The sequence below is a fragment of the Cibotium barometz genome, chromosome 24 (assembly GCF_041138505.1).
Source record: "Cibotium barometz isolate CiBa-2024 chromosome 24, ASM4113850v1, whole genome shotgun sequence".
NCBI classification, from domain to species: domain Eukaryota; kingdom Viridiplantae; phylum Streptophyta; class Polypodiopsida; order Cyatheales; family Cibotiaceae; genus Cibotium; species Cibotium barometz.
The window spans coordinates 22,814,847-22,838,466 of NC_141069.1; the positions used below are offsets into that span (position 1 = coordinate 22,814,847).

A 23,620-nucleotide genomic window follows, 5' to 3' on the forward strand; every position below is an offset into this window, starting at 1 on the left:
TGGAGGACGTCTCGTGTGTAGCAAGGTCGGTCAAGGTCTTGACCAACCTCGATTTAAATGGTGAGGGACCAAGGAAGCGGCCTATGAGTGAAGCGCTAGGTGACCTGCGAAGGATCCTAGAGGGTGCTGACCATACGGTGCTCGGGCTCTGGGTCACCGAAGATACCCACGCGTACGTTAAGGAAGATATTGGAACAAGGAGTAAGAGTTGTTTTCTGAAACTCGGCATGGATCTGGTTGATTGACCTTGCTGGTCCTCAACGGATGAGTCCATGGCTCTTTTATATGGATCTGTTGGTTGATCTTGCTGATCTTCAATGGAGATTCCATTTGGATTTTTATAAGTAAATATATTGCCGGGTACTATGAGCTAGGAACTATCAAAAAGGCCCCTTAGTGGACAGGTGGTGAGCGTTCTGGTTACCAATGATGCCATAGGTACACCAATGAAGGAATGATTGTTGGAAATGAGAATTCAACTAGATAATTTGGAGGATTATGATCAGTGATACTATGGTTTCATTAAAATATTGTTTTAAAGTCAACTGAATATGTGAAACAGGCAATTTCATATTGGGTGAGTAAGTGGTGTGACTATCTTGAAGTTTGCATGAAGCGCTGGCCAGGGGACCTGGGACCCTGGTTCCTGGGACAAAACCTAACCAAATTCCTAATTGGATCCCATCACTACAGTGGTTGGGCGGTTGGCTAACCCATGGGACTTAGGCTGGACTGATGGATCCCTAAAATGAAACTCAATTCTGTTATGGTACGATAGATGAAGTAAATCCCGGATAGAAATTGTTCTATGGAAAAGAATCAACGATTGTGATTCTCAATGAGAAAAAAAGCATTGGTCTCTATGATCCAAGTGCAAGTCTTTTCCTTGATCTGACCATGGGACTTACCGGTTCGGTCGGATTAGTTCAGTTAGTTAAGGCTCTTGACTATGTTAGAGTAAAAATGTCCTGGAGGAATCGGCCGTGCTTTCTGGGCGAGGGAAGTTTTTTTCGGGTTCGGTTTTGGAAAAACCGAGGGATTAGTCTCTTGTCCGGATATCCGTGGGCGAGGCCCCAAGTGAGAGGCTCTGCCCTGCACAGCAAGAAGTGCTACTTCCACTGCTAGTTCATGTCACTTATGAATGTAAAGGAGGAGGAGGAGGATAAGCTATAAATAAAACATAAATTTCTTGGACTATGTTTGCCATGACCACTTGAAGATGTGGAACCATAAACTCCATTGGGACTACTAGTTTGTACCCATAAAGTAATTTGGCATCTTTACGTTTTTATTTAACTACTCGAATTCTAAGCGTATTCCTATTATTTCAATTTAATTATTAAAACTCCACTGATTCCAGCCTAAAGGTTTTAAGATCGTTCCAAGACTGGGTATTCCTGTCCAGATGGTTGGTGTCACAATGGTTCCTCCATGCTACCTTGGCTGTTTCCACAATTTTCAGCCTGGCAAGAGCCATTTTGTTCCGCTCATTGTAGCCTGTGACATCAAAATACTCTTCCATGGCTTCCACCCATTTCTCCACAGCCTCGCCCACGTTCTCCCCTTCTCCTTTGAAGGGTCCTGGCTGAGTTCTGTGAAGAGCCTTGCGAACGTTGGGATCAAGCTCTTCTTCATCAGAGAGGGTTTGGTTGACGGCCACGGTTTCCTTGCCTTATGATTCTGCCAAAAATGATATATTTTTAAATTTTTATTTTGATATTATCCATGAGATCCTAAGACTTAAGATGTTTGGAAAATAATTTGTCCGGTATAACAGATTTTGCTTTATCAGTTTGTCCATAAACAATCACTTATACAACAGGGAATTTTTCTCCACAAAACATTTCTTTATTTATATAAAAGTTGCAATATGTACATAGAGAAGCTCGGCTCCAGAAGTCAAAATCTCCTTGGGAGATGCATAAGACGACGGTACTGGGCTATAGACATGCCCTAATACAAATGTTCCCTTACTGCCAAGGGAGCTACTATCTTCTCCTTAGGAATAAAACAACTAAGGAGTCTGTAGATTTGGCAGGAAAGTCTGAAATTTCGAGGCCTTGAGTGATATAAAATAACACCATGTATCACTTTCAGCCTCATCAGAATCGTGGTGGTTAATGAGAGATTCTGCCTCAACATCGCATGCTGGTCGCAAGCGGCATGGACATACTGCCCTGCAAACCACTTGTGCTAACATCTCTCCGCTGGGTCAAGAAAATATAGATCCTTGAAATGGCCTGCAAGTCTGGCTCGGCACGTTCGAGTTGTAGCGGAAGAGATGAGATGCTCGAAGGCGAACGCAGTCATGTCTTGACTGGGTGAGGTTGGGAACACCAAATAGGTGTGGAACTTCCATCTATAAAACCAAATTTGAAAGATTCCAAAACACTTTAAGAAGAAGATGTCAACATAAAATTCTTGGACTATGGTTATCACTTTAAGAAGAATATGTCAACATAAAATTCTTGGATTGTGGTTGCCACAAACACATGGAGATGTGGAACCATAACTCCATTAGGAGTACTAGTTCGTGCCCATAAACCATGTAAATGGCGTAAATCCTATGGCTCTCTTGGGAAAGAAATCTGAATAGCCGGTAGTGCAGAGTAAATTTTTTATCCAAATTTGTATGGTTCTTATTAATCACTTTCTTAATATTAATGGCTTCCACTTGTTTATTTTCCTACATATAATAAAAAATGAATGAGAATATGTCTTGTGGCAGACGATAGACCACTGCATTCAAAAAATGATATCCCTGATCACTCACCAATGCTTCCAAATCTAGTCATAATCATTTAATGTAAGAATTTGGCAAAAAAAAACACAAATTCACTTTCCTTTTAGGAAGTTTTTAATCATTTTTTCCTTGGGGCTGCCATGTCTATCATGTGATCTAGAAAGTTTTTAATCATTTTTTCCTTGGCTGCCATGTCTTCATCATTTACTTTTCTTCAAGATGATTGGTGGTAAAGCCAACACTCTTGAGATTGTTTAGTGATCAATCTCAAAAATCTTTACCAACATTCGTGCTTTCTGTTTCACTAATTCCACCTTGCCTCTAACTTCTCTTTGCCCCACATTTTTTATTACTTATTGTTGCTCCTTTAGTATTTGATTTATTTTGGTCTATGCGCTTTCAAGCCGGAGGAGGGCTATGTCCAAAACTTGTTTCATCTTCTCTTGTGTGGATACACGATGCTCTTGTGTGGACACACAATGCCTTTCAACTCCTTGACTTCTCTTGCCACATCCCTTTGTTTTCCTCTCATGGACCTATCACATGTAATCACAATTCCTTGTGTGTTGGGGTGCTTCTCCCTTCAGCTTCTTCAATTATTTCTATAAGGATTCCTTCTGATTCTAACATCCTACAATGCCCAGTCACACTAGACATATGTCATTTCCTTCTCCTTAAGGTTTTTTTGCAATCTTTAAATCTCTCTTTACTCCTCCATCATGCACTTTTGTAAGCTCCCTGGACCTAGTCCATGTCAATTATTTCCAAAAACCTTGAGGTAACTTGAACTTTTGAGTTTGGGACAAGTGTAGATGGTTTGGGTTACGGTAGTGGCATCTATAATTGTCCTTTAGGTTTCATTATGTTACTACATTCAAGTACTTGGCTTTGTGTTTCTTGTTCCAAGAAACCTAATGCCATTACGTCTTTTTTGCATGTGTGTTGATGGAACTTTCAGTTTGCTACTTTGCTCCAACTCTGATTTCTTATTTTGCTTGCTTCCACTCTTCCTTTCTCCAAACAAAACCTCTTTTCTTTCCTGGCCTAGAGTTGGGAGTTCTGTTGATGCTTGTTCTAGAGTCTTCTTGGGCTGAATTCAGGGGGCAGGGGTGGTGCAACCACTACTTTGGACATCTCTCCAGTCCTTCTTATTCTTCTATAATTTATGTTTCTTTGATGGCCTCCTGCCTTTGCTCCTCCTTGAAACATGGCCTTGAAATACCCATCATTGATCTTGGTTTTATTGTTGGGTTTGAACAATTTATTAATATGTTCCTATTGTATAGGATTTCCACCCATGCTACCTTAATTTCTTCCTCAACCTTAACCATGCCATAGTTTTCTAATGTGTTCCTTGAGGTTGTTGTCCAGGATTTCCACCCATGGCTACCTCGGTTCCTCCCTCTATAACCTTCACCACATGCTACCTTCGTTCCTCCCTCTATACCTTCACCATGCCATAGTTTTTTCTTGACATACACTAAGATTTGTGGGTTAGATTTCTCATCTGTAAGGTGCTCCCAAGGGGCGTTTGTCATACTGAGATATATGCATCTATATGGGAGATACCTTGAGGTGGAGGTACATGGCCTAGCCCAACCTCTTCTACCTATGTTAGATACACACCAGAAGCTTGTGGGCAAGGGGATCCCGTGATGTTGAGTCCTTCCATCATCTTGGATTCATCTTTGTAAAAGTTTCTTCTTGTGAATATAATTCGGTAATTCAATTTTATGGAAAAATATCTCGTGTCTCAATTTTATGCAAGGCCATTAGATACATTTTTTATCACAACTTTTGCATACAAGGTCCATTTTTTATGTTTAGGATCGAGCAACTTGAGGCCTCAAACACAAGGGTAGCAACCATTCCATGGCACTCCACAACGTTCATTTGATTGTGTCTATTTTTATCAGGGTTTCTTGCTAGATTGTTCTCCTTTCCTTTTCCCTCAAAAGGATTAAATTCCATGATAAGGTCCTCTTCATTTGCTACTTTGATTTTTGCCTCTCCTTCTACAAAAGCAGCCTGAATATCTATGCCACATAGTATGGCATGAATTTCTTCTTCTATCCTATGACAAGAGGGTAATGGTGTTGGAGAGCTCCTTAAGTGATCCAATTGCCCCTTAGATTTGAAGTTGTGCTAGAGTTTGGGAGTTTCGTAAACCACTCGTGTGCTTGTCTATACCTCCATGTGTAGGGTCAAGGTGAGATATTCAAATTCCACCATCTTTCTTGACACAACAAAACTAGAGGTGGTGTGAGAGGGAGCACAGGATGCAAGGAAGCTAAATGTTTAAAAGGTAGGAGATGAAAAGGAAGCAAAGTGTTTTGCAAACTAAGAATTGCAACTCCACAAAAACCATCTCGGTTTTTGGTGTGCAATGGACTTGTAGCCACCCTGGCTGCCCACTCCTGCCCCCCGCCACCTTGGTCCTTTACTTTTGGACCACCGAACAAAAGTGCCAGCTACCTTGGAACGGTCCAACTTGCATTAACACCTAGGCCACGCCCAACACTTGCACTGACACTATAATAATATGCCACTTATCTCTTTGCGATCACTTAATGAACATCGCTCTCCTCGATGACAGTGCGGCAAGGCCACTTGATGGTCACCCTTGGACTAGTTCAAAGGCCAAGCAGCATTGTATAAAGGGATATGGGATTGTATGATGGGGATCATTTTGGCAATACTAGTCTCATCTATTTCATGTTCTCATGTCCTCTCTATTCTTACTGTTCTTTGTCATCTACTTGCTCTTGCTCATCTATGTTCTTACGCATTTGTGTGTGTTCTATGTGCTAGTGAGCTATGTGTGTGCTCCATATCTCACACTCATCCTAGCTTGTGACAACTCCTGGAGGGCATATTGCCTAGAGGGGCCCTATGTTCTCTGTGGTGTATACTACCCTAATCCAGGTGTGCCGGGCAAAGAGGTGTGCTACAGATATGCTAAAAATTTGGCAATCCAACTAGGGAACTCTGGTGTTTCATGAGTTCTTGTTGAGTCCATGATAGTATATTGTCTGCATGCCCAATACATGGCCAATCCAATCAAGATCCCTCTGTCTATATGTTGCTACAATCATAGGAAGGTCAATTGCATACCATCTAGAACCCCTTCTCCACCTCTACCCATGGCCACTGCAAACCTCGATAACCCTAATCTTAGCAACAACCAAGGTAACAACCTAGGCAACAACCAAGGTAACAACCTAGGCAATAACCAAGGTAACAACCCGGGCAATAACCAAGGGAACCCCCAACTGGAACCTCTCTTCACAGTGTTGGGCGGGTCAATGTCAAACTTCCCATGTTCAAAGGCTCTACTTCAGAAGATGTGGATGACCATGTGCAGCGTTTCCACTGTGTGTGCAAAAGAAGAGGCTTGGACAGGGAAGATGCCTATGTGGCTCTCTTTCTTTCCACACTTGAAAGCTCCGTAGATAAGTGGTTCAGTCAATTCCCAGCTGATCATTTTGCAAACTGGGCCACTTTGAGGGACACCTTTGTCCAAACCTTTCGGCGGCCGGGCAACTATGAGGCCCGCATTCTCCAAGAATTGGGAACTCTACGATTACGTCATGGAGAAATGGTATCTGAACTCATGATAAGAACCACTAGCCTAGTGATTTCATGGTGCCGACAATGGGTGTTACAAGACTTGCCTCGAACCACCCAACAAAAGATCTAAGAGAGTAATCCGGCCACCACCTTGCTTTTCAAGAGCTAGCTTCCCAGCTAGAAAATGCAAGGCAAATGTGTGAAGGCTCAACCTTAGGTGCTGCAACCTCAAGATCGAGTGGCTGTCCTCAAAAGGGAGCTAGAAGCTTTGAAGCTTCACAAGGAGAGGATCGCACATTGGTCAGCTGAAGAGGGAGATTGAAGCACTAAAAATCCAGCAATAAGAAGCAAAGAAAGGAGTATGGTGTGCCATTTGCCAAACGTAGGCCATACTCCACAAGAATGTTCCAAAAGAAGATATTTTACCTTTTGGGCCAAAAGTGGCCATGAATACAAGAACTGCTACTATCTCAAAGGTGTCCGCTGACTTCACCAACGACAATAGAAACTTGCACTTGCCCAAACCACTGTTCACCACACTAAAACTTATGCTATTTCTCCCCCATCAGTGTACCACCAATCTCCTACTCCTTCAACACAAGCCAATGCACCTACCACTCCTTCCTATCCACACAACCCTGCCCCACCACCATCATACCTTCCACCTCTCATTCCTTTCCCACCTATTCTTCCCACTACTTTTGTTGCGACCCCTACACCAGTTGCTCCTCCATGACCACCTCATCCACCAGCTCCCCGCAATCATCCAATCCTTTGTTATACAGGTGTGGGGATTATGGCCATTACCAAAGCCGTTGTTCCCTTCTAGAAGGTACACCTCCGTGCTGACACTATCCAGATGACAAAATCACTATACATGCACGATGAGTGTCCCAAACAATGGGCATCAACCTCTATCGCCTTCACGTTTCCAACCCCACTTTCTGCCCATCTAATCTTAGTAGAAAATGAAGCACCATACACCCTCTCCATCCAATCTTCTTCCTTGGGTATAACCCCTTCACCACTCTCCTCAACACAACCACAGCACCTCAATCTTCTTCCTTGGGTATAACCCCTTCACCACTCTCCTCAACACAACCACAGCACCTCAATTTAACCAGTTGTCACCTGCGCTCAATCCAAGGCCATGGGGTTCATAGAACCATTAGTCGATGAGCAAGGGGTAATCTCTTTGCCTATTCATCAACTTGGTGGATCGCACATTTTTGGAAGCCTTCAAAGAGGTACAACATGCTTCCCCAATGGTAAATACACATGAGCCAAGAGTCCCACTTCTGCTCGACACCACTACATCAACTTTCTCCATGAGGACTCTCCTTCAACAAACTCAAGCTAGGGTGTCAATCCACCAATTGTTGGGCATCAGCCATATTGCTATGCAATAACTGGGATCACTTCTCCACCAAATGGAAAAAAAAGCCTTAGAGGAATCTCATAGTGGTGGGCAAGGGCACGATAAAGGTAAGCAGATAGCAAGGTGCATGGGATTTGGTTCATCCCCAGTGCCTCTCTCATAGATTACCAAAGTCCTCGACTCATTGTGCAAATTAATGGCACCCATATTCCTAGTGCAATAGTAGATGGTGGATTTGTCAAATTGATGCATGAATCTACACTCCATGCAGTGGGACTTCAGATCAGTTGTCCAACCAACTTCTGTGTCCACATGGCAAACCAGCATGAAGTGACACCCCTTGGGTTGTGGAAGGATTCACAATACAAATTCAAGATACTACCTTCTTACTTGATTTTGTGGTTATCAGGCTCCCCACTATCAAATACCTTAACAGCAGGGCTCCACGGAATTCAAGCTAGAGGAGGGACCAGACCAAGGCATGCAAGGGGCCACAGTCACATCCACATTGTCCATACCAACCATCCCAAAGAAGGTATAGTACCTTATGGAGAGGAGTCTGAGTTATTGGGCTGTGGTTGGAAGCTACCCATAAGCTCACATGCTACATGGTGGAGATTCAAAACTTTCTCCTCCCCTAGAACCCTCAGCACAATTTGAAGTGGTTGGCTTGGGAGAGCCTAACCCTCAGCACAATTTGAAGTGGTTGGCTTGGGAGAGCCAATTAGAGATCGGCGTCAGGGCAAGAAGTTTACTAATCAACCATCTACCACCCAACCCACCAAGGCCGATAGTGCTACTCTCCGTACTACTCGTCCGCGCCAACAACACACTAATCATTCCCTAGATGAGCATGTCCTCCATCTAGAGGAGCTCCCAACTTCCTAGAAAAGGGAGCAGAATGGGAACTTTCCACTTGATCCACAACCTACTCATGACCCAACTACCCTCTACAAAGCAACAAATACAGGTGAAGCTCTCCCCATTCTAAAGTGCCAAGATCCAGTCACACGAAATATAATTTTGGTACTTCCAAAAGATCCTCGTACCATCCGGTTAGCATCGTGGTTGTGGTGTCACCCCACCCTCTTGGATCATGCCATCTCTTTTTTTCATTCCTTCAAAGATGTGTTCACTTGGACCTACCAAGATCTAGATGGTGTGCCGGTGGCGGCAAACATTATTCCCCTCCAAGAAGGTACCAAGCCAGTTAGGGGACGCCTTACAAGCTCAATCCAAAATATGTAGAGGCGGTCAAAGTGGAGTTGGAAAAGATGGAATTTGCCAAAATAATCTCTCCATTGGAACACTCAGAGTGGCTCTCCCCAATGGTCATCACGCCCAAAAAGAAAACAAGTAAGATTTGGGTATGTGGTGATTTCCGTTATCTCGATAAAGCCACAACCAATGATGGGTTTCCTCTCCCTTTCATGGAGCGGGTTCTCAAGGATGTGGCTAGTTATCTCTATAACTTCATGGATGGGTTTAGTGGCTACAACCAATTGGCAATCCTAGGCCATTTGAAAAAGTAGTAGTGCTCCTTAGTCTTAATCTCTCCCTTCTCACATAGTTTAAAAAATGCTACAAAAGTGTTGCTACATAATTGCGGGTCTTCATATAGCATGTTTCATAATTGCTGTTGGTCACCATAGCCCTTCCTGGAACACTTTCCTACCTGAGAGTTTTAACTTAAAACGTCCTCAACTGACTCCCTCGTTTGCTTCTATCGACACAACTTGCTCATGCTGCTCTGGGACACACCTCAAAATTCGATCAATGTCCATCTTGTAAAGTTATCCATATATCACCATGAATGACTTATGTTGGGGGGGTTAGCTTTTTCCTCTAGTGCCTTGACATGTAATATGGGGAGGATAGTCAAGAATTGCAATATCTCTTCACAACCATCTACCACAAATAGTTGTGCATTTGGAAAGTCATCTTCCACCCATAGTGTGGAGCACTATCGTTTGGACACAAAATTAGCTCGATCAACCCTAAGAATCAAACTTATTCTTTCACATTCCTTGGTGCTTGTAGCTTCACAATGACTTCCACCTTGGCTAGATCCATTGCCAACCCTTCAGCTAACACTATGTGTCCTAAGCAGGGATCCACTGGTGACAATAAAAGCACACTTAGCTCGATTCAAGTTGAGATAACACTATATAGTTATCTATAGTGTTATAGTTTTATAGATATAGTTACACACACACACACACACACACACATATATATATATCCGTATCTATAACTATATCTATAAAACTATACATATACTTTCCTCGACCATTGCTTTGGCTTCAGTTGGTCTTCCAGATTAGATCTCTTATCTCCCAATTCCTTTTTACTGGTCCTTGTGGCCTTGATATACTGCTAACACTCCTACGGGCTTTTCCTGCAATCTCCTAGGTGTGGCATCCACTTTCACCATATTTACAAATGGATCGGATCCTCCTGGAAGTGCATCTCTTTGCTCTCTTATGTACTGCAACTCCTGCTACTGTCTTTTCCAAATCAGTCAGTCTTTTTGTTTGTAAGACTAGATGTGTTACAGTAATAGTAGGTCAATCCTGATCCTCTTGAACCAATCCTTTCCACCGCCTCCTCTTCTATATAGATGATTGTTTTGAGATATGGTTGCTCTTGTTGCATTGTTGCCTCTTTGCTATTCTAAGATTCTTGTTCTTTTTAGCATTTATTTGGGTTATTTGGGTATGATTGATTTTATTGCAGATGGCTCAGTAGAAGGGAGCTAGCACTCCTCCTTCGTGTGACCCTACTTCTTACGCTTTGTGCACTAGACATCTGGTCTCAGTCTAGAATTGTTATTTCTTGCATGCCCTTTGGTAATCTTGGCTAGGTCAGGCTCTAATTCTTCTTGAACATCCATTGCCTGCTTCCTAACTTTCTTCCTTTGGGGCTTCCACTCTTCGTTGACATCCGAATCTGAACTAGAGTCGAAGTCTTCAGTGTCGGAGTCCACCAAACTTTGACACTAAAGAGCCATCTTCACTCTCTTTTCCTTTCTTGGACTTCTTCTTCTTCTTCTTATGATTTTTCTTACTTTTCTCTCAAGATTATTTTCTTCTCTCATCGCTCCTACCCCACCACTTGCTCAAATGTGAGGTTTCCAGGTTAAATGAGGCCAAAAAACTATCTGGAGATTTTTTTGTAATCCTCCAAGAAACTATTGGCTTAGAGTAGCTTGAGTTGGTCTATCGGCTTGATCCAGTCTCATTAAGAGTGCTCTAAACTCTACAACATAGTCTTTAGTGGGCCTCTTATTTTGTGTGTCTTTGTAACTTCTCTTCTTGAGATTAGCTAAATGAGTCAGAGTACTATCCTGAATGAGTTTGGACAAATATTGTTAATAGTGCAAGAAAGACTCGCTTGTATGAACTATAATATTCATCTACATCCTTACCATAGTGCAAAACGAAGGCTTAACAATGTTAACGTAAATCACCTTGGTACATCATGATATGCATAGTCACACGAGACATCCCATAGACAAAACACAATGCAAAAAATAGATTGTATCCATTAACAAAGATAACAATCATCTCCGAGTGGATACACAGTCTAGCTTCCACTTCTCATCTAGGAAACATCAGATTCTTGGCTTCATCACCAATGACTAGCTATCGCCATATGTGTTTCCTAGGCTTATTCTATCACCACCACAATTTAATATTTTGCCAACCTCAACTTTTGTTACACTAAAGGAGGCCATATTAGCATTATAATACTTAAACACCATTACAAATTATTTAGCTCTCATCATACAGACAACCAATTAGAACATCCCTAGATAGAGAGCAGATAGAGCATGGATGATGCACTAGAATAACCAATTAGAACATCCCTAGATAGAGTAGATATAGCATGGATGATGCACTAGAATAACCAATTAGAACAACCCTAGATAGAGCATGGATGATGCCCTAGAACTTGCCTATTTACCTAATGGGATATTGGTGGTTAGTGCATGGATAACAAAAGAGACAGAGCTTTAGGTGGACATAAAATCTAAGTTCAAGATCTTTGAAGAAGGTGATGTGCTGCTATTACTCCAATATGGGACCACACTGAGAAAAGATTAAGATGAGAGATGAGCAGGTTCATATAAAATTTTCCTACTCATATAAAATTTTCAAGAAGATGGAAATAAGAACCTTTGAGCGAACAAGTCTTGATGGCAAGAAACTGCTGAAAGTGGTGAGTGGGTACATGCTAAAGTTGTATTACGGTAGCAAGATTAGATGTAAAATTACCGAAGATAGGAACCAAATCAGGAGAATGATGAATAAAAAGAGGAAACAAAGTGTGCATTTGCATGTCGGCGGAATAAAAGACAGCCGACAATCGAAGGCCGCATAATGGGGGCAAAGGGAAAAGGGTCACATGTGTCTTTTCACACCCCTATCCATCATTATATCTCTCGTTGTCTATGCATTCAACACCAAGGAGTTGAATCAACATAGGATTTAAAGAGATCATGGAGGGGTCAAACATTCATGGAAGTTGCGTAATAGCAGTAGTAGCCTATGTCAGCTCCTCCTGAAGATGGGTTACTTCCTGAGAGAGTAGTTGTTAGATGGCTTTGTTGGTGTGGGGAAACTCTCCATGTAACTTGGACTATTCCTCTGATAGTATGATGAAATAATCTATTAGGTACTCAGAGAGTAGATGCGTGCCTCAGGGGACACACTGTCAAAGTTGTGTACACTCCTTTCCAAATCACCCCATACCACAACTCACCAGTACACTTTTTACATTTTCCATGAGCCTAACCCATTCCCAAGCCCACCTCTCAATTCCTCTTCCCTTCTGAGCTCACCAGACTCAGCCTGATAGGTTTGGCTACCATCCAACTTCCTCCTGCTCTACAGATCCCGCATTGTGCGCCTCCCTCATCCGCAACTTCCCTCACTTTGGTCTTACCAATAACCTCACATCTCATCTCTCTGCCATAGCTCTTTCAAATATGGTTGCCCCCCCTAACCCTTCAGTTCATATGCGCCAGTCCAACATCCTCATCACCGGCACCCCTTCCATTGAATTGAGCACCTCTATTCTTTCTCTTATTACAAGAGATAGAGCTTCTCCTCGCCACTTATCTCTCTTCACCCTTTTTCATTACTTCTTTCTATTCTATGACTTACCCACCAACCCTTGCCCACTTACTTCTTCCTTTGCCGCAGAGGCTTTCTACTACTTATGCATGGGCATACCATACCCCTTGGCCACTTCATCTACAAGACAATTTGCAATAAATGCCGTAGATTCCAAGCCAAGCACCATCATCTCCCATCCATCTCCAACTTTGCTTGGCCCAGTGTCTGGTTCCTTACTTATATTCTACACCGGGTACTGAGCAATCATCCTGTGCCACTTCTATTCCCGAGTACGTGCACGATTCCGCACACACCTGCCCGAGCGTCCTCGATAAAATCGCCGATATGTACCTTTGTCCACAGGTATCCTTGTAACCTTTGCCCCCTTATGGGATGAGCTTCCCTTCACCAGGCTTCTCCACACCTTAGATATTCCGCGTGCTGCCCGTTCAGGTTCCTCATCAGATGGCACGTAGGTTGAGTTGTTGGTGTCAGACCCAGGTGAGGGGGTGGAGTAGGGAGAGCCTTTAGGGGTGGTGGTGGAAGAAGAGGATAAATAAATGTTAATATCCATGGGAACACCATCATCCGTTGGCAATGACAACGAAGTTCTCTGCCCTTGGTTGAGTGGAGTGGAATAAGTAGACATGCTCCGGCTCTAGGTGAGGCTGCAGTGTGGACGACACTAGGTTGGCCCGATCTGTAGCAAACTAAGGCAGGTGTGCAAGGGGTCGCTAGTCGAGGCAGTGTGCAAAAAGCACAAGGGCACTAGATGAGGCTGGCGGCAAAAACAGCAAGTAGTGTATGTATAAAAAGCCAATGGTGCGGCCATCTTTCAAGAATGAAATAAAATAAAACAAAACCAATGAAAAGAAATCATGAACATGTGTTAAGAGTGGGGGAAAAAAAAAGCTTGACCAGCATGGTGGATGGTAAATGGGTGGGCTAGCAATGGGAAGTGGAATTATTTATTTATTTATTTTGGTAAGTGAACACCAAAGATGAGGATAAAGAAATGAACGACAAGGGGTAAGGACTTGCCTGAGATTGGCATAAGGTGGGCAAGTGGGGGTCATCATCAATACCTGAGGGTGTGGCTAGTTTCTCCACAGTCGATTCTAGAAGGGTGATCTACGACCTGATGTTTACCTAGGCAAAGAAGAGTTTTGAAGTCAAACTCTTAAAAAAGGAGGAGCCATCATCACACCCTCCTAGCCACTTGTAGTTTGTTGAGAAGGTATTTCAAGGCATGAGGTCAATGATGACAATGAAATGAACACCCAAAAGATAGTGCTGAAATTTTTGACATGCATAGACAATTGCTAGACCTTCCCACTTAGTGGTGATGTAATTCCTTTCTGCCTACTAGTTGAGTAAGCGACTAGCATAGTAGATTGGCCTGTCCACTTGATGTTCCTGGCTTAGTTGGGCCAATAATGCACCAACAGTAGTTTGGCTAGCATATGTATAGACATGAAAGATGATGGACCAATCAGGTGGATTGAGAATGGGAGCCTCAGTGAGCCATTTTTTGAGATAAGCAAAAGCATTGGATTTTGGGATGGACTATTGCAAGAGTGGCGGGACTGACTATACGGGTTAATGGTAGGGCTATGTTAGCGTACATTCTTATGAATCTTCTGTGATAACCAGTGTGGCCAACAAATACTTGGGTGCTTTTAGGACTGATGGGAGGGGGCAACCTGAGGATGGCTATAATTTTGTTGGGGTCAAGTGCAAGGCCTTGTGCAAAGATTATGTGACCAAGGAGGGTACCTTGCACTACTTGAAAATGACACTTAAAAGGGTTAAGACATAGCTTGGAGAACCTACATTTGGCGGATATGAATGATAATTGAGATAAGTGTTAAGCAAACGCTTCTATACAAATGGATAAGTACCAATGAAATTGGAAAAATCATCAATGAAAGCACGAAGGAAAGTGAGGAGAAATTCCCTAAAGATGTTAGTGACGAGGCATTGAAATGTGGCCGGCACGTTGCATAAGTTGAAGGGCATCTTATTGTAGAAGCATGTGCCCCATTGTGTTACAAAGGCTTTTTTAGCCCGATCATCTGGGTGTATCTACTGTGATATATCGATGGTAGACCGTTGCTTATTTTGGGAAGGGTTTGGGACTCTCTTGGTATCTCTTGATTAGTACTAATGCATAGGTATCTTCTGTGTCAAGATGAAGACATGATTTGATGACTTTTAATAGATCACTCATCATCAATCGCAGACACTTGCTGCCTTTTTCTTTCGAAATGCGAAGGGAAGATCCACATACTATGAGGGTCCAAAAAGTACAAATTAAACAAAGGTCATCATATGTTCTCCTCGTTGTAAATAGGGGGAATCATGAATGCAATCGAAAGAGGGCATCATGTGTTATCTTTGTCGTACGTAGCCTTACTATCACCTCTTGTGTTCGTGCATCTCTATGTCACTGGAGTATGTCTCAAGAATCTGGATTTCTAGGGGTAGAGCCATCTGGCTCTCTCAAGAAACTATCCCCTCTCTTTGGTGTGACTGCACAGGTCCATTCATGAAGCCAAGAATATGATGTTGCCTAAATGAGAAGTGGAAGCTAGACTATGTATCCTAGAGCTTATTGTTGTCTTCCTTAATGGATTCAGTCTATTCTCCACATCGTGGTTTGTCTATGTAATGTTTGGTGTGACAATGCATATCATGACATACCAATGTGATTTACTTTAACATTGTTGAGCCTTAATGTTGCCCTATTGTAAGCATGCAAATGAGTATTATAGTTCACGCAAGCAAGTCTTTCTTGCACTATTAATAGTATTAGGCACCCCTTACTCATGTCCAAACTCATTCTGAACAGTACTCATTTAGATTTGAGTTTTATGATAAGTGGCACCCTGAAGAGTAGTAACTCTTGGGAAAAGAGCGTATATACCAAGGATTGGGATACCCCTAGATAGTCTAGTCAACTGTTGCGCCTCGATGCATTTTGGGGAGAACCAGCTAGCTCTGGGTTTGTGACTCACAGTGGAAGCCCGAGAGAAGAAACTCATGAAGCAAGCAATGGATGTTCAAAAAGAACTAAAGCGTGACCTAGCCAAGATGGTCGGAGGACATGCAAGAAAGAACGGTTCTGACGTCTGGTGCAAAAAGTGTAAGAACTAGGGTCACACAAAGGAGGAACGCCAGCTCCCTTCTACTCAGTTGTGTGCCATCTACAACAAAACCAATCATACCCAAATAAATGATACTACAACACTAAGAACAAAAATCCTAGAATAGCAAAGAGGTTATAAGGGCTTTGTAGATCATTTCAATGTATTTGAAAAAGAAGCAAACCACCTTCATCACTTGATGTCATGCATAGAGAAATGCAAGGAGATCAAGCCTAGATAGGTCAGGACATAAAGTTACATTCTATATTATGGGCATCCACAATAGCTTATAAAAGAACACCAAAGGACTGAGACCTTTATTATGGTGTTTGGGTTAGAGGCAATAGTAACCATGGAATTCCTAGTGCCAAAAGTCTCAGGATTGTTGTAGCAGAAAGATTGACTCCGAAAGAATGGGAGACGCACATGATTGAACATCTCTTGAAGCTGGATGAAAGGATAATGGACCCATGTAGCCAAAGAGAGGGGGAAGTCTCTTGAGAGAGCTACCCCTAGAAATCCAAATTCTTGAGACATACTCCACTGACATGCACAAACATAAGAGGTGATAGTAAGGGTATGTATTCTGTTTACAACATAGACAACACATGATGCCCTATTTTGATTGCATACATGATGCCCTTTGTTTACGATGATGAGAACGCATGATTCCCTCTTTTTAATTTGTATTTGTTGGACCCTCATAGTATATGTGGACCTTCCCTTCGCATTTCAAAAGAAAGAGGTAGCAATTTTTTGCAATCGATGAGTGGTTTCTTAGTCATCAAATCATGTCGAAGTTGCTTCACCTTGACAAGGAAGAGACCTATGCATTACCAACTAATCTCATATGATTCAATAGTGCTGGTCTATATATACAACCATTTCATTAGATAATCCCATATGATTCAATAGTGCTCAAGAAGGTCTATATATACAAACATTTCATTAGATAACGAGTGGATAGCCCCTATCCATTTTTTATCAAAGATGACAATCTCATCATTGGATTTATGTTCTTTATAGATGTATTCTCGACCATCTGATCACTGGATTTATGTTCTTCATAGAATACCATCTCATCATTGGATTTATGTTCTTCATAGATGTATTCTCGACCCTCTACTTACAAGTGAGACTGTTGAAAACAAAATGACCATCGTGGTCGAGCAAGATTAAGTACAACTACCACCAAGACAAATAAATCAAGTGAATAGAACCCTTGTCAAAAAGCCTAATGAAGGTCTTCTAAACACTTGTGTTCAATTTTTACTTTCCAAAGGGAGTGTTGCATCTATCAATTCCAACAAATATCAGCACTCCTTATTGTTTCATTGGGAAAAACTCGGCTTTAGAAAGAGAGTCAAATAAATTTCATGAGGCAATCAAAAGACAACAAACCCACCAACCACAAACACCCCCCCTCTCTCTTTCCACCTAGCATTCGCATGCCAAGAGAAGCTTGAATTGAAATGCCTAGACTTCTAAAAGGCTAGTGAGGAAGACCTGTGAGCCATTTCACACCACCTCTTGGGCAGATAACTAGTTCCTTTAACCTTGTAAGGTTGCACAAGTCTTCTTTTGAAATATACTTAAGAGGCGGCAAATACAACATTATACCATGATGTTGGGTTAACATAAACCATGCCCAAGGGATTTTTCAAGGGACACCTTACCATACCCAAATGAGTTTCACGGGACCGCCTTACCAAGGAATTTTCAGAGGGCACCTTAGCAAACAAAATTTTATCCCCCTACCTCAGGGTAACCATCACATGAAGATAGTCTCCATGCCACCATACTCTTGTCAACCACCAAAAAGAAAACACATTGCAGGCTTTGGAATGTCTATTGATCTTGCTTTCCCAATATTGCCTTGGTGTAAGCCCCAAGCCCTACACAAAGTAGATCACAAGATTCTCTAACTTTCCCTTGTAGAGATATGCATGCAACCACAATTGTAAGCCATAAAACTAACCAAATCCATGTCCTTCGTTGGATACCATTTGTTCCTTTGACTGCAATCTCTCGAGAATAAGGTCAAATAAAGTCATTGATGCTACCGACCTCTTGCACTCTACTTCAAGCTCTTTCTGCTTTAACTGAAGCGACAGCTGATCATTCTCAAATTTTAACCTCTTGTTGTCCTCCCTCAGCCTCTCCAGCTCCCTATCCCTCTTGCTACTGCGCTTCTTCCACTTAAAATGCTGCTTCTCATGTTCGAGAGCCTGTGCTTGAAGACCAACTTTCTGTTCCTCCAGCTGCATCATCCGGCATCTTAACAGTTTCCATTGTTTTGCAGCCAAATTTGCTTCATCTTGTGAAGTCATTGATACCACATTTAAAACATTAACAGCCTTACTATTATCATCCAGAACTGAGCACTGAAGCCTATCATAGCATTTTGAACGTTTCCGTCCTTGGTGGAAAGAAGAGGGCACCCCATCTATAGTGCCATTGTTCACACTATCGTCCTCATGGTGGTGATCACCGTAGGCATCTTCTTCCTCATCACCTTCTTCTAGATCAAGATTCTCCTCTTCTTCCTCCATGTTTTTTTCAACCCGCATAGACCTTGCAGTGTCCATGCCTGCGTCATGTCCTTCACCTAAAATTGCAGATTGAATAAAAGGTTGAAACTGAAAGCTAGCAGACACAGGTGATTTGCAGCCACTGTGGTAAAAATGCATCTCCTTGTAGAAAGTGTGCTTTGAGCTGAGAATTCTCTTGACATCATCCTTTGTCTTAGCAGAGAGATCGCTCATGCTGTCCAAGAGGCTAGGGTTATCAACAACATCAAGAGCAGTATCCCTGCCAAGGATGTCATTCAGCCGCTTGTATCTCTTGTTCAGATCATTGAATTTATCTTCACACTGCTGTGGGGACACATAGCACCCCCCTTCATTCATCAAAGTAGAAACTGACCTCCATTTTCCTTTTTTCTGAAGTATACAGGACTTCTTTTTGTTTCCATCTGAACTATCAACAGTTCCATCCTCACCAACAAGGTGCACAACATTGATTAGTAGTTTCACCATGTCATTTGTCCACTTTATACGCTGCCATGGGGAGCTTCTTTTGCTTTTCCCACCATAGTGTTCGTCTGCCACTTCCTTCAAGCTAGGTTCATCTTCATCACTGGTTCCTGAAGACTTCCCTCTGCTGTAGAAAAAACTTGCTTTTATGTTGCCTTCGCAATCTAGTCCTAGTAGATGTCGGCCATCAGCCTGGTTTTCATCCAAATGCTGACCTTGCAAGTTATGTGGCACTGTTTGTTGATGATTATGAAGCCCAAGTGGATGATGAAGAGGATGATCAAGCTGCAATGTCCCTGTTGAGGACGCTAGTATGATAGCATCTCTTATCGTGCCTCCTTCTATGCTACTAGATTTCAATGGATGACATACTTCTCCAGTCAAGATGGGTCTCTCCATTCCTTCCTTTGTTTGGCTGTACTGTTGAACCAAAAAACAGTCAATTCTTGTTTTTGTAAGCCACACCTTTACATCAAAAATGTCATTCCATGCTAATGGGTAAATTTTGGAAAGAAAAACATTAGGAACAAAATTAGAAAAAACATCACTAGGAGCAGTATCAACGAGAAGAAAGACGACGTGCAGCAGAACAGTAAAACACAAGCACACATTCACAAGGAGACCTAAACCTATTGTATATTCATGTACAAGAATGATTACAACTACAATATGATATTCAAATCTCAGCCAACTGTTTCTGTCAAGAGCATATACTCAGCCAACGTTTCTGCTCCTAAGAATCACTCTATTGATAAAGAACTTCACGGGTATCTAAGAAGCTCTGCGATAATACAAGAATGATCACAGGTGAATGTTCAAGTACACAACGATACTCTAATGCTCTCTCCCGATCTCAGCCAATTGTTGCTGTTAGGAACAACAAGTACTCGCCCACTGTTCACTGCTGCAAATCAGAACAAACCCTTGAACTCCTAAGAATAAACGCCCATTCAGGGCTGGCTTGCAGCCCGGCCAACTACAGGGCTGCCCGGCTGTGGCAAACCTGCCCGACCAGCTGGTCGCTTGTTGGCCCATGGGCTGCACATAATGCCCATGCAAGCGCCAGGGGCTTCGTAAGCCCACCCGAGGCCTGCCCAGATGATGTAGAGGTGTGGCACACTCCCCCCACTTGCATCGTAGCTGTTCTCAGTTGCATGTCCTTCTAGTAAGCTCTCAATAATGATCGTGGCTCGTGCATGAATTTATACTGGTGCAAAACAACCTGCTCTGGCACCAACCTGCAGTCCTCCATCATTCGCCAATGGGTTTGTTCTCATCTACTCCATAAGATTGCTGGAGTAGAACCTCGGATGCGTCTTCCAATTGCTTGATAACTCCACCTTGAAGACCACGCCACTAAGCTTCTTCTTGATCTTGACAAGGCCCTCCTTCGGAGCAAGTTTGGAAGAAATTCCCCGAACTGTTCTCGGACTTATATCGTCTGGGCCTTGCATATTTCTTCCCCAACCAAATGCAACATCTACTTCATGACGGTTATAAACTTATATTAGCACTTACAAAAAACCGGACCAGGAGGGCTTTCAGTTTCCCGAGAGACTCTCTCCAGAGCCTACAGCGGGCCCATCGTCACATCCCCCGGCCCCTCCCCCCGCTCCCTCCCCTTCCCCTCTGCCAGCTCCGACTCTCCCCCCTGCAGCTCCATCTGTTCCGGAACCCCCTCCTGCCCCCCTTCCGCCTCTCCAGAGCACTCCCGCCACCCCCCGGCCACACTTGACCCAGAGCAGAGACAGCCAACCAGCTCAGTCCACCATTTGATCCATCATTTTACGGAGCCTGTAGAGATGAGTATCGCTGCGGGCTCTCCCACCAAAGCCCCCCCCCCCCCCCCCCCCCCGCGGATGCTAGGGCAGCTAGTTGACTACAGTTTTTTCCGATGCCTTCCCGTCGAAGGAGCTGGTATGTTTGAGGAGACGGTGAGTTAGTGGCAGCTGTCATTCAGGGTCAGGCAGTCAAGCTCTCCCACCATCTCCAAGATCTCTGCATCACCGACATTCTCACCCATTTTTGGCCTCTAGCTAGAATGGAGCTTGAAGGTTCATTGTGCTTCTCCTAGATTTCGAGAAAGCATATGATAGGGTGGATTGGAGCTTTCTGGAGGGCACGATGAGCCGGATGGGATTCCTTGTGGAGTGGATTCATGGGGTTTCAAGACTCTACTCAGCCTCACATAACCAGGTCCTCATTCAAGGGGCCTGAGGTGACAGATTTCCCCTTTCCCGCTAGGTTCGGCAGGGCTGTCCATTGGCACCTGAAACCGGCCTGAGACGGGCGGTGAAACAAAACACTCGCACATAAAACACTTCAACGCCATTGAGGACCTAGAAAAGGAAAACAAACAGGGGGAGCTAGAGTGCTCCTACAAACAGTACACAGACACCGATTGGCCCCAAATCGCAGTGGCGCCCCTTGCGGTATTTCTTTAATTGCTTATAAGAGCTTTGATTACAATAAGGCTGGAAACTCAGCCGTCACAGTAGAACCCCTGAAGCCTGCAAAGAACCTGCATCATGGCTTCTTGTCCACTCGGCATCCACAAACAAGTCCAGCCATTGTTCGCATCGAAAGACTCTCTCACATTGAGTCTGCATACAGAAGCTTTCTCCCATGATCAAGGCTGCCACAACCATCCATAGCCTCTCACACTATGACCAGCATCACACCCTGACACATCCAGTGCTTCTGCATCACAACATAGACTCCCAAACTGTCTCTCAAAAGAGAACTCGTATCACAGCACAGCATACCATACAGTCGACACACCTGTACCAACCCTCTCTACCTTCCAAGGGTACTATCCATCTCTGTATGGGATTCCTTGTCCCCTGCCCAATCAGTAGCAAGGCTGTACCAAACATGTGTCCATTCCTGTACCTTCTGCCTGCATGTGACCTATCTCCTAGAGAAACCCAAATACATGTTTCCTCGAGAAACCTACGACCTGTTTCCACATGAAACCCTTAGGCCTGTTTCCCTTTCAAACTTCTGTCCTGTTTCCATACAGAACCATTCATAGCACCATTCAACAACAGTGCCAACAACGGCATACATCTAGTTACCTGTTCCCTCATGAAACATCTGGAAACATAGAGATGCCCATAACTGTAAGTCCCTCTGTTCCTTTCTAGCAGGAAGAAAACAATCTGCTCCATGAGCATGCAGCCATGCGAGCTTGCTTCACTCCCATGCCAAGAAACACATTCAAGTGACCTGTACTTGCAGCCAACCAAAACATCTCATAAACAATCTCAAAACAGTCTTGGCTGTGCGCCTCTTTCAGCCCGCTCCTTCCAAGAGAGAGAAAGATAGAGAGAGACCTGCTCAGCCTGCATGTGTTCAGCCCAGCACCTCCCCTCCTGAAATGGCCTGCAGTCTTGGCCGCCTTCTATGGGTGGGAGAGAGGGAGATAAAGAAAAGTCCTGCGCCTACAGTACAGCCCTTGCCTGCTGCTGTCCAGCTGGATACAACGCTCCCTGCTCCCCACCGTTATTCTGCAGTCAGCCGCCTGTAAACTCCCCGACCAGCCTTCCAAAGGCGTGTGGAGAAAAGCGCGTACTGTTCTGTCCAGCAGCCGCCTACAGTTCCCCTTGTGCGTGGAGAAAAGCATGCACTGCTCTATGCAGCGCTACCTGCAGCCGCCCGTTTGCCAAGAGAGAGAGAGAGAGCATGGCATGCTGACACCTGTACCTGCAGCGGTTGTTCAGTCCCGCCTGCAGCCAGTCCAACAGCCACCTAACACCTTCCCTTCTGCAACCTGTCAGAAGCCCGTAGAGCCTGCTGTCCTTGCAAAGGAGAACCATCCCACATGTGCTCCTCTGTCCAGCAGCCGCCTCCGTGCAAAGGAGGAAACCGGCATGTAAGAGCAGTCCTCGTAAGCGGAAAGCACACCTTCATCAAAAGATAGGCGCCTCCCTTCTGCCCGCCAGCCCCTCTTTTTTCCAAAAAGCACACACGTGGCCCCAATAATAGCATATGGGCCACGTTTTCTTTCATAAAAGACATTATAATGTTTTTAAAGGTTTTTAGAACCTTTTGAGTTAAAATCTCTTCGCCCCCTTCACACTTGGGGTTGTCCACACATGGGTTTCCTTTTTAGCTCCAATCTGATGCCATTCACACTGTCCACCATGTCCCCGTGCACACCTGCATACTGTCCAGAGAAAAACACAGGGTCGTGACATACCCCCCTCTTGAAAAATAGCAAGTGTCCTCGATTGCACTCAATGGCACAGTAACGGATCTTATGAGCAAAGACGCCCCATATGGCAAAAACAATGGCCCTCCAATGCATCTGGGTGATAAAACAATCATCCTGCACAATAGGCCACACTGTCACATCAAAGTGACAAACAACTCTTGCTCAAGAAACCACTCTTGCTTGTTCCTTCAGAACCTACAGCAAAAGTCTAAAATCAAGTGGAAACACGTTACTTGTGCTAGCCAAAAACAAAACCATGCATCATTCTACATATGACACACATATGCAAACAATATGCTCCTCAAGATGCTCTACCTACTCTAAAGTAACAGTCTAAGGGCTGCTCGCAAGCCTTACGCCCTTGGGCATTCCGTAGGACCCACGACTGATGGTACAACTTGAGCATATGAAA

The 23,620-nt window shown here is 43.7% G+C and overlaps 1 protein-coding gene across 4 annotated transcripts in view; it reads right to left on the reverse strand.

The window, feature by feature from the left end:
- Positions 1-17,307: 17,307 nt before the first annotated feature.
- Positions 17,308-23,620, reverse strand: part of LOC147625034 (uncharacterized) — a 43,140-nt gene continuing 36,827 nt past the window's right edge. For 2 of the 4 annotated variants that reach the window (XM_086818268.1, XM_086818267.1), the window contains 2 exons: positions 17,936-19,407; positions 17,308-17,852 (listed from right to left, as the gene is read on the reverse strand). In XM_086818268.1, the coding sequence (XP_086674394.1) occupies positions 17,806-17,852; positions 17,936-19,407 (1,519 nt within the window). In that variant the 3' untranslated portion in view covers positions 17,308-17,805. Of the gene's footprint in view, positions 17,853-17,935; positions 19,413-23,620 lie in introns of all 4 variants that reach the window. The other 2 variants (XM_086818269.1, XM_086818270.1) reach the window with 1 other exon arrangement.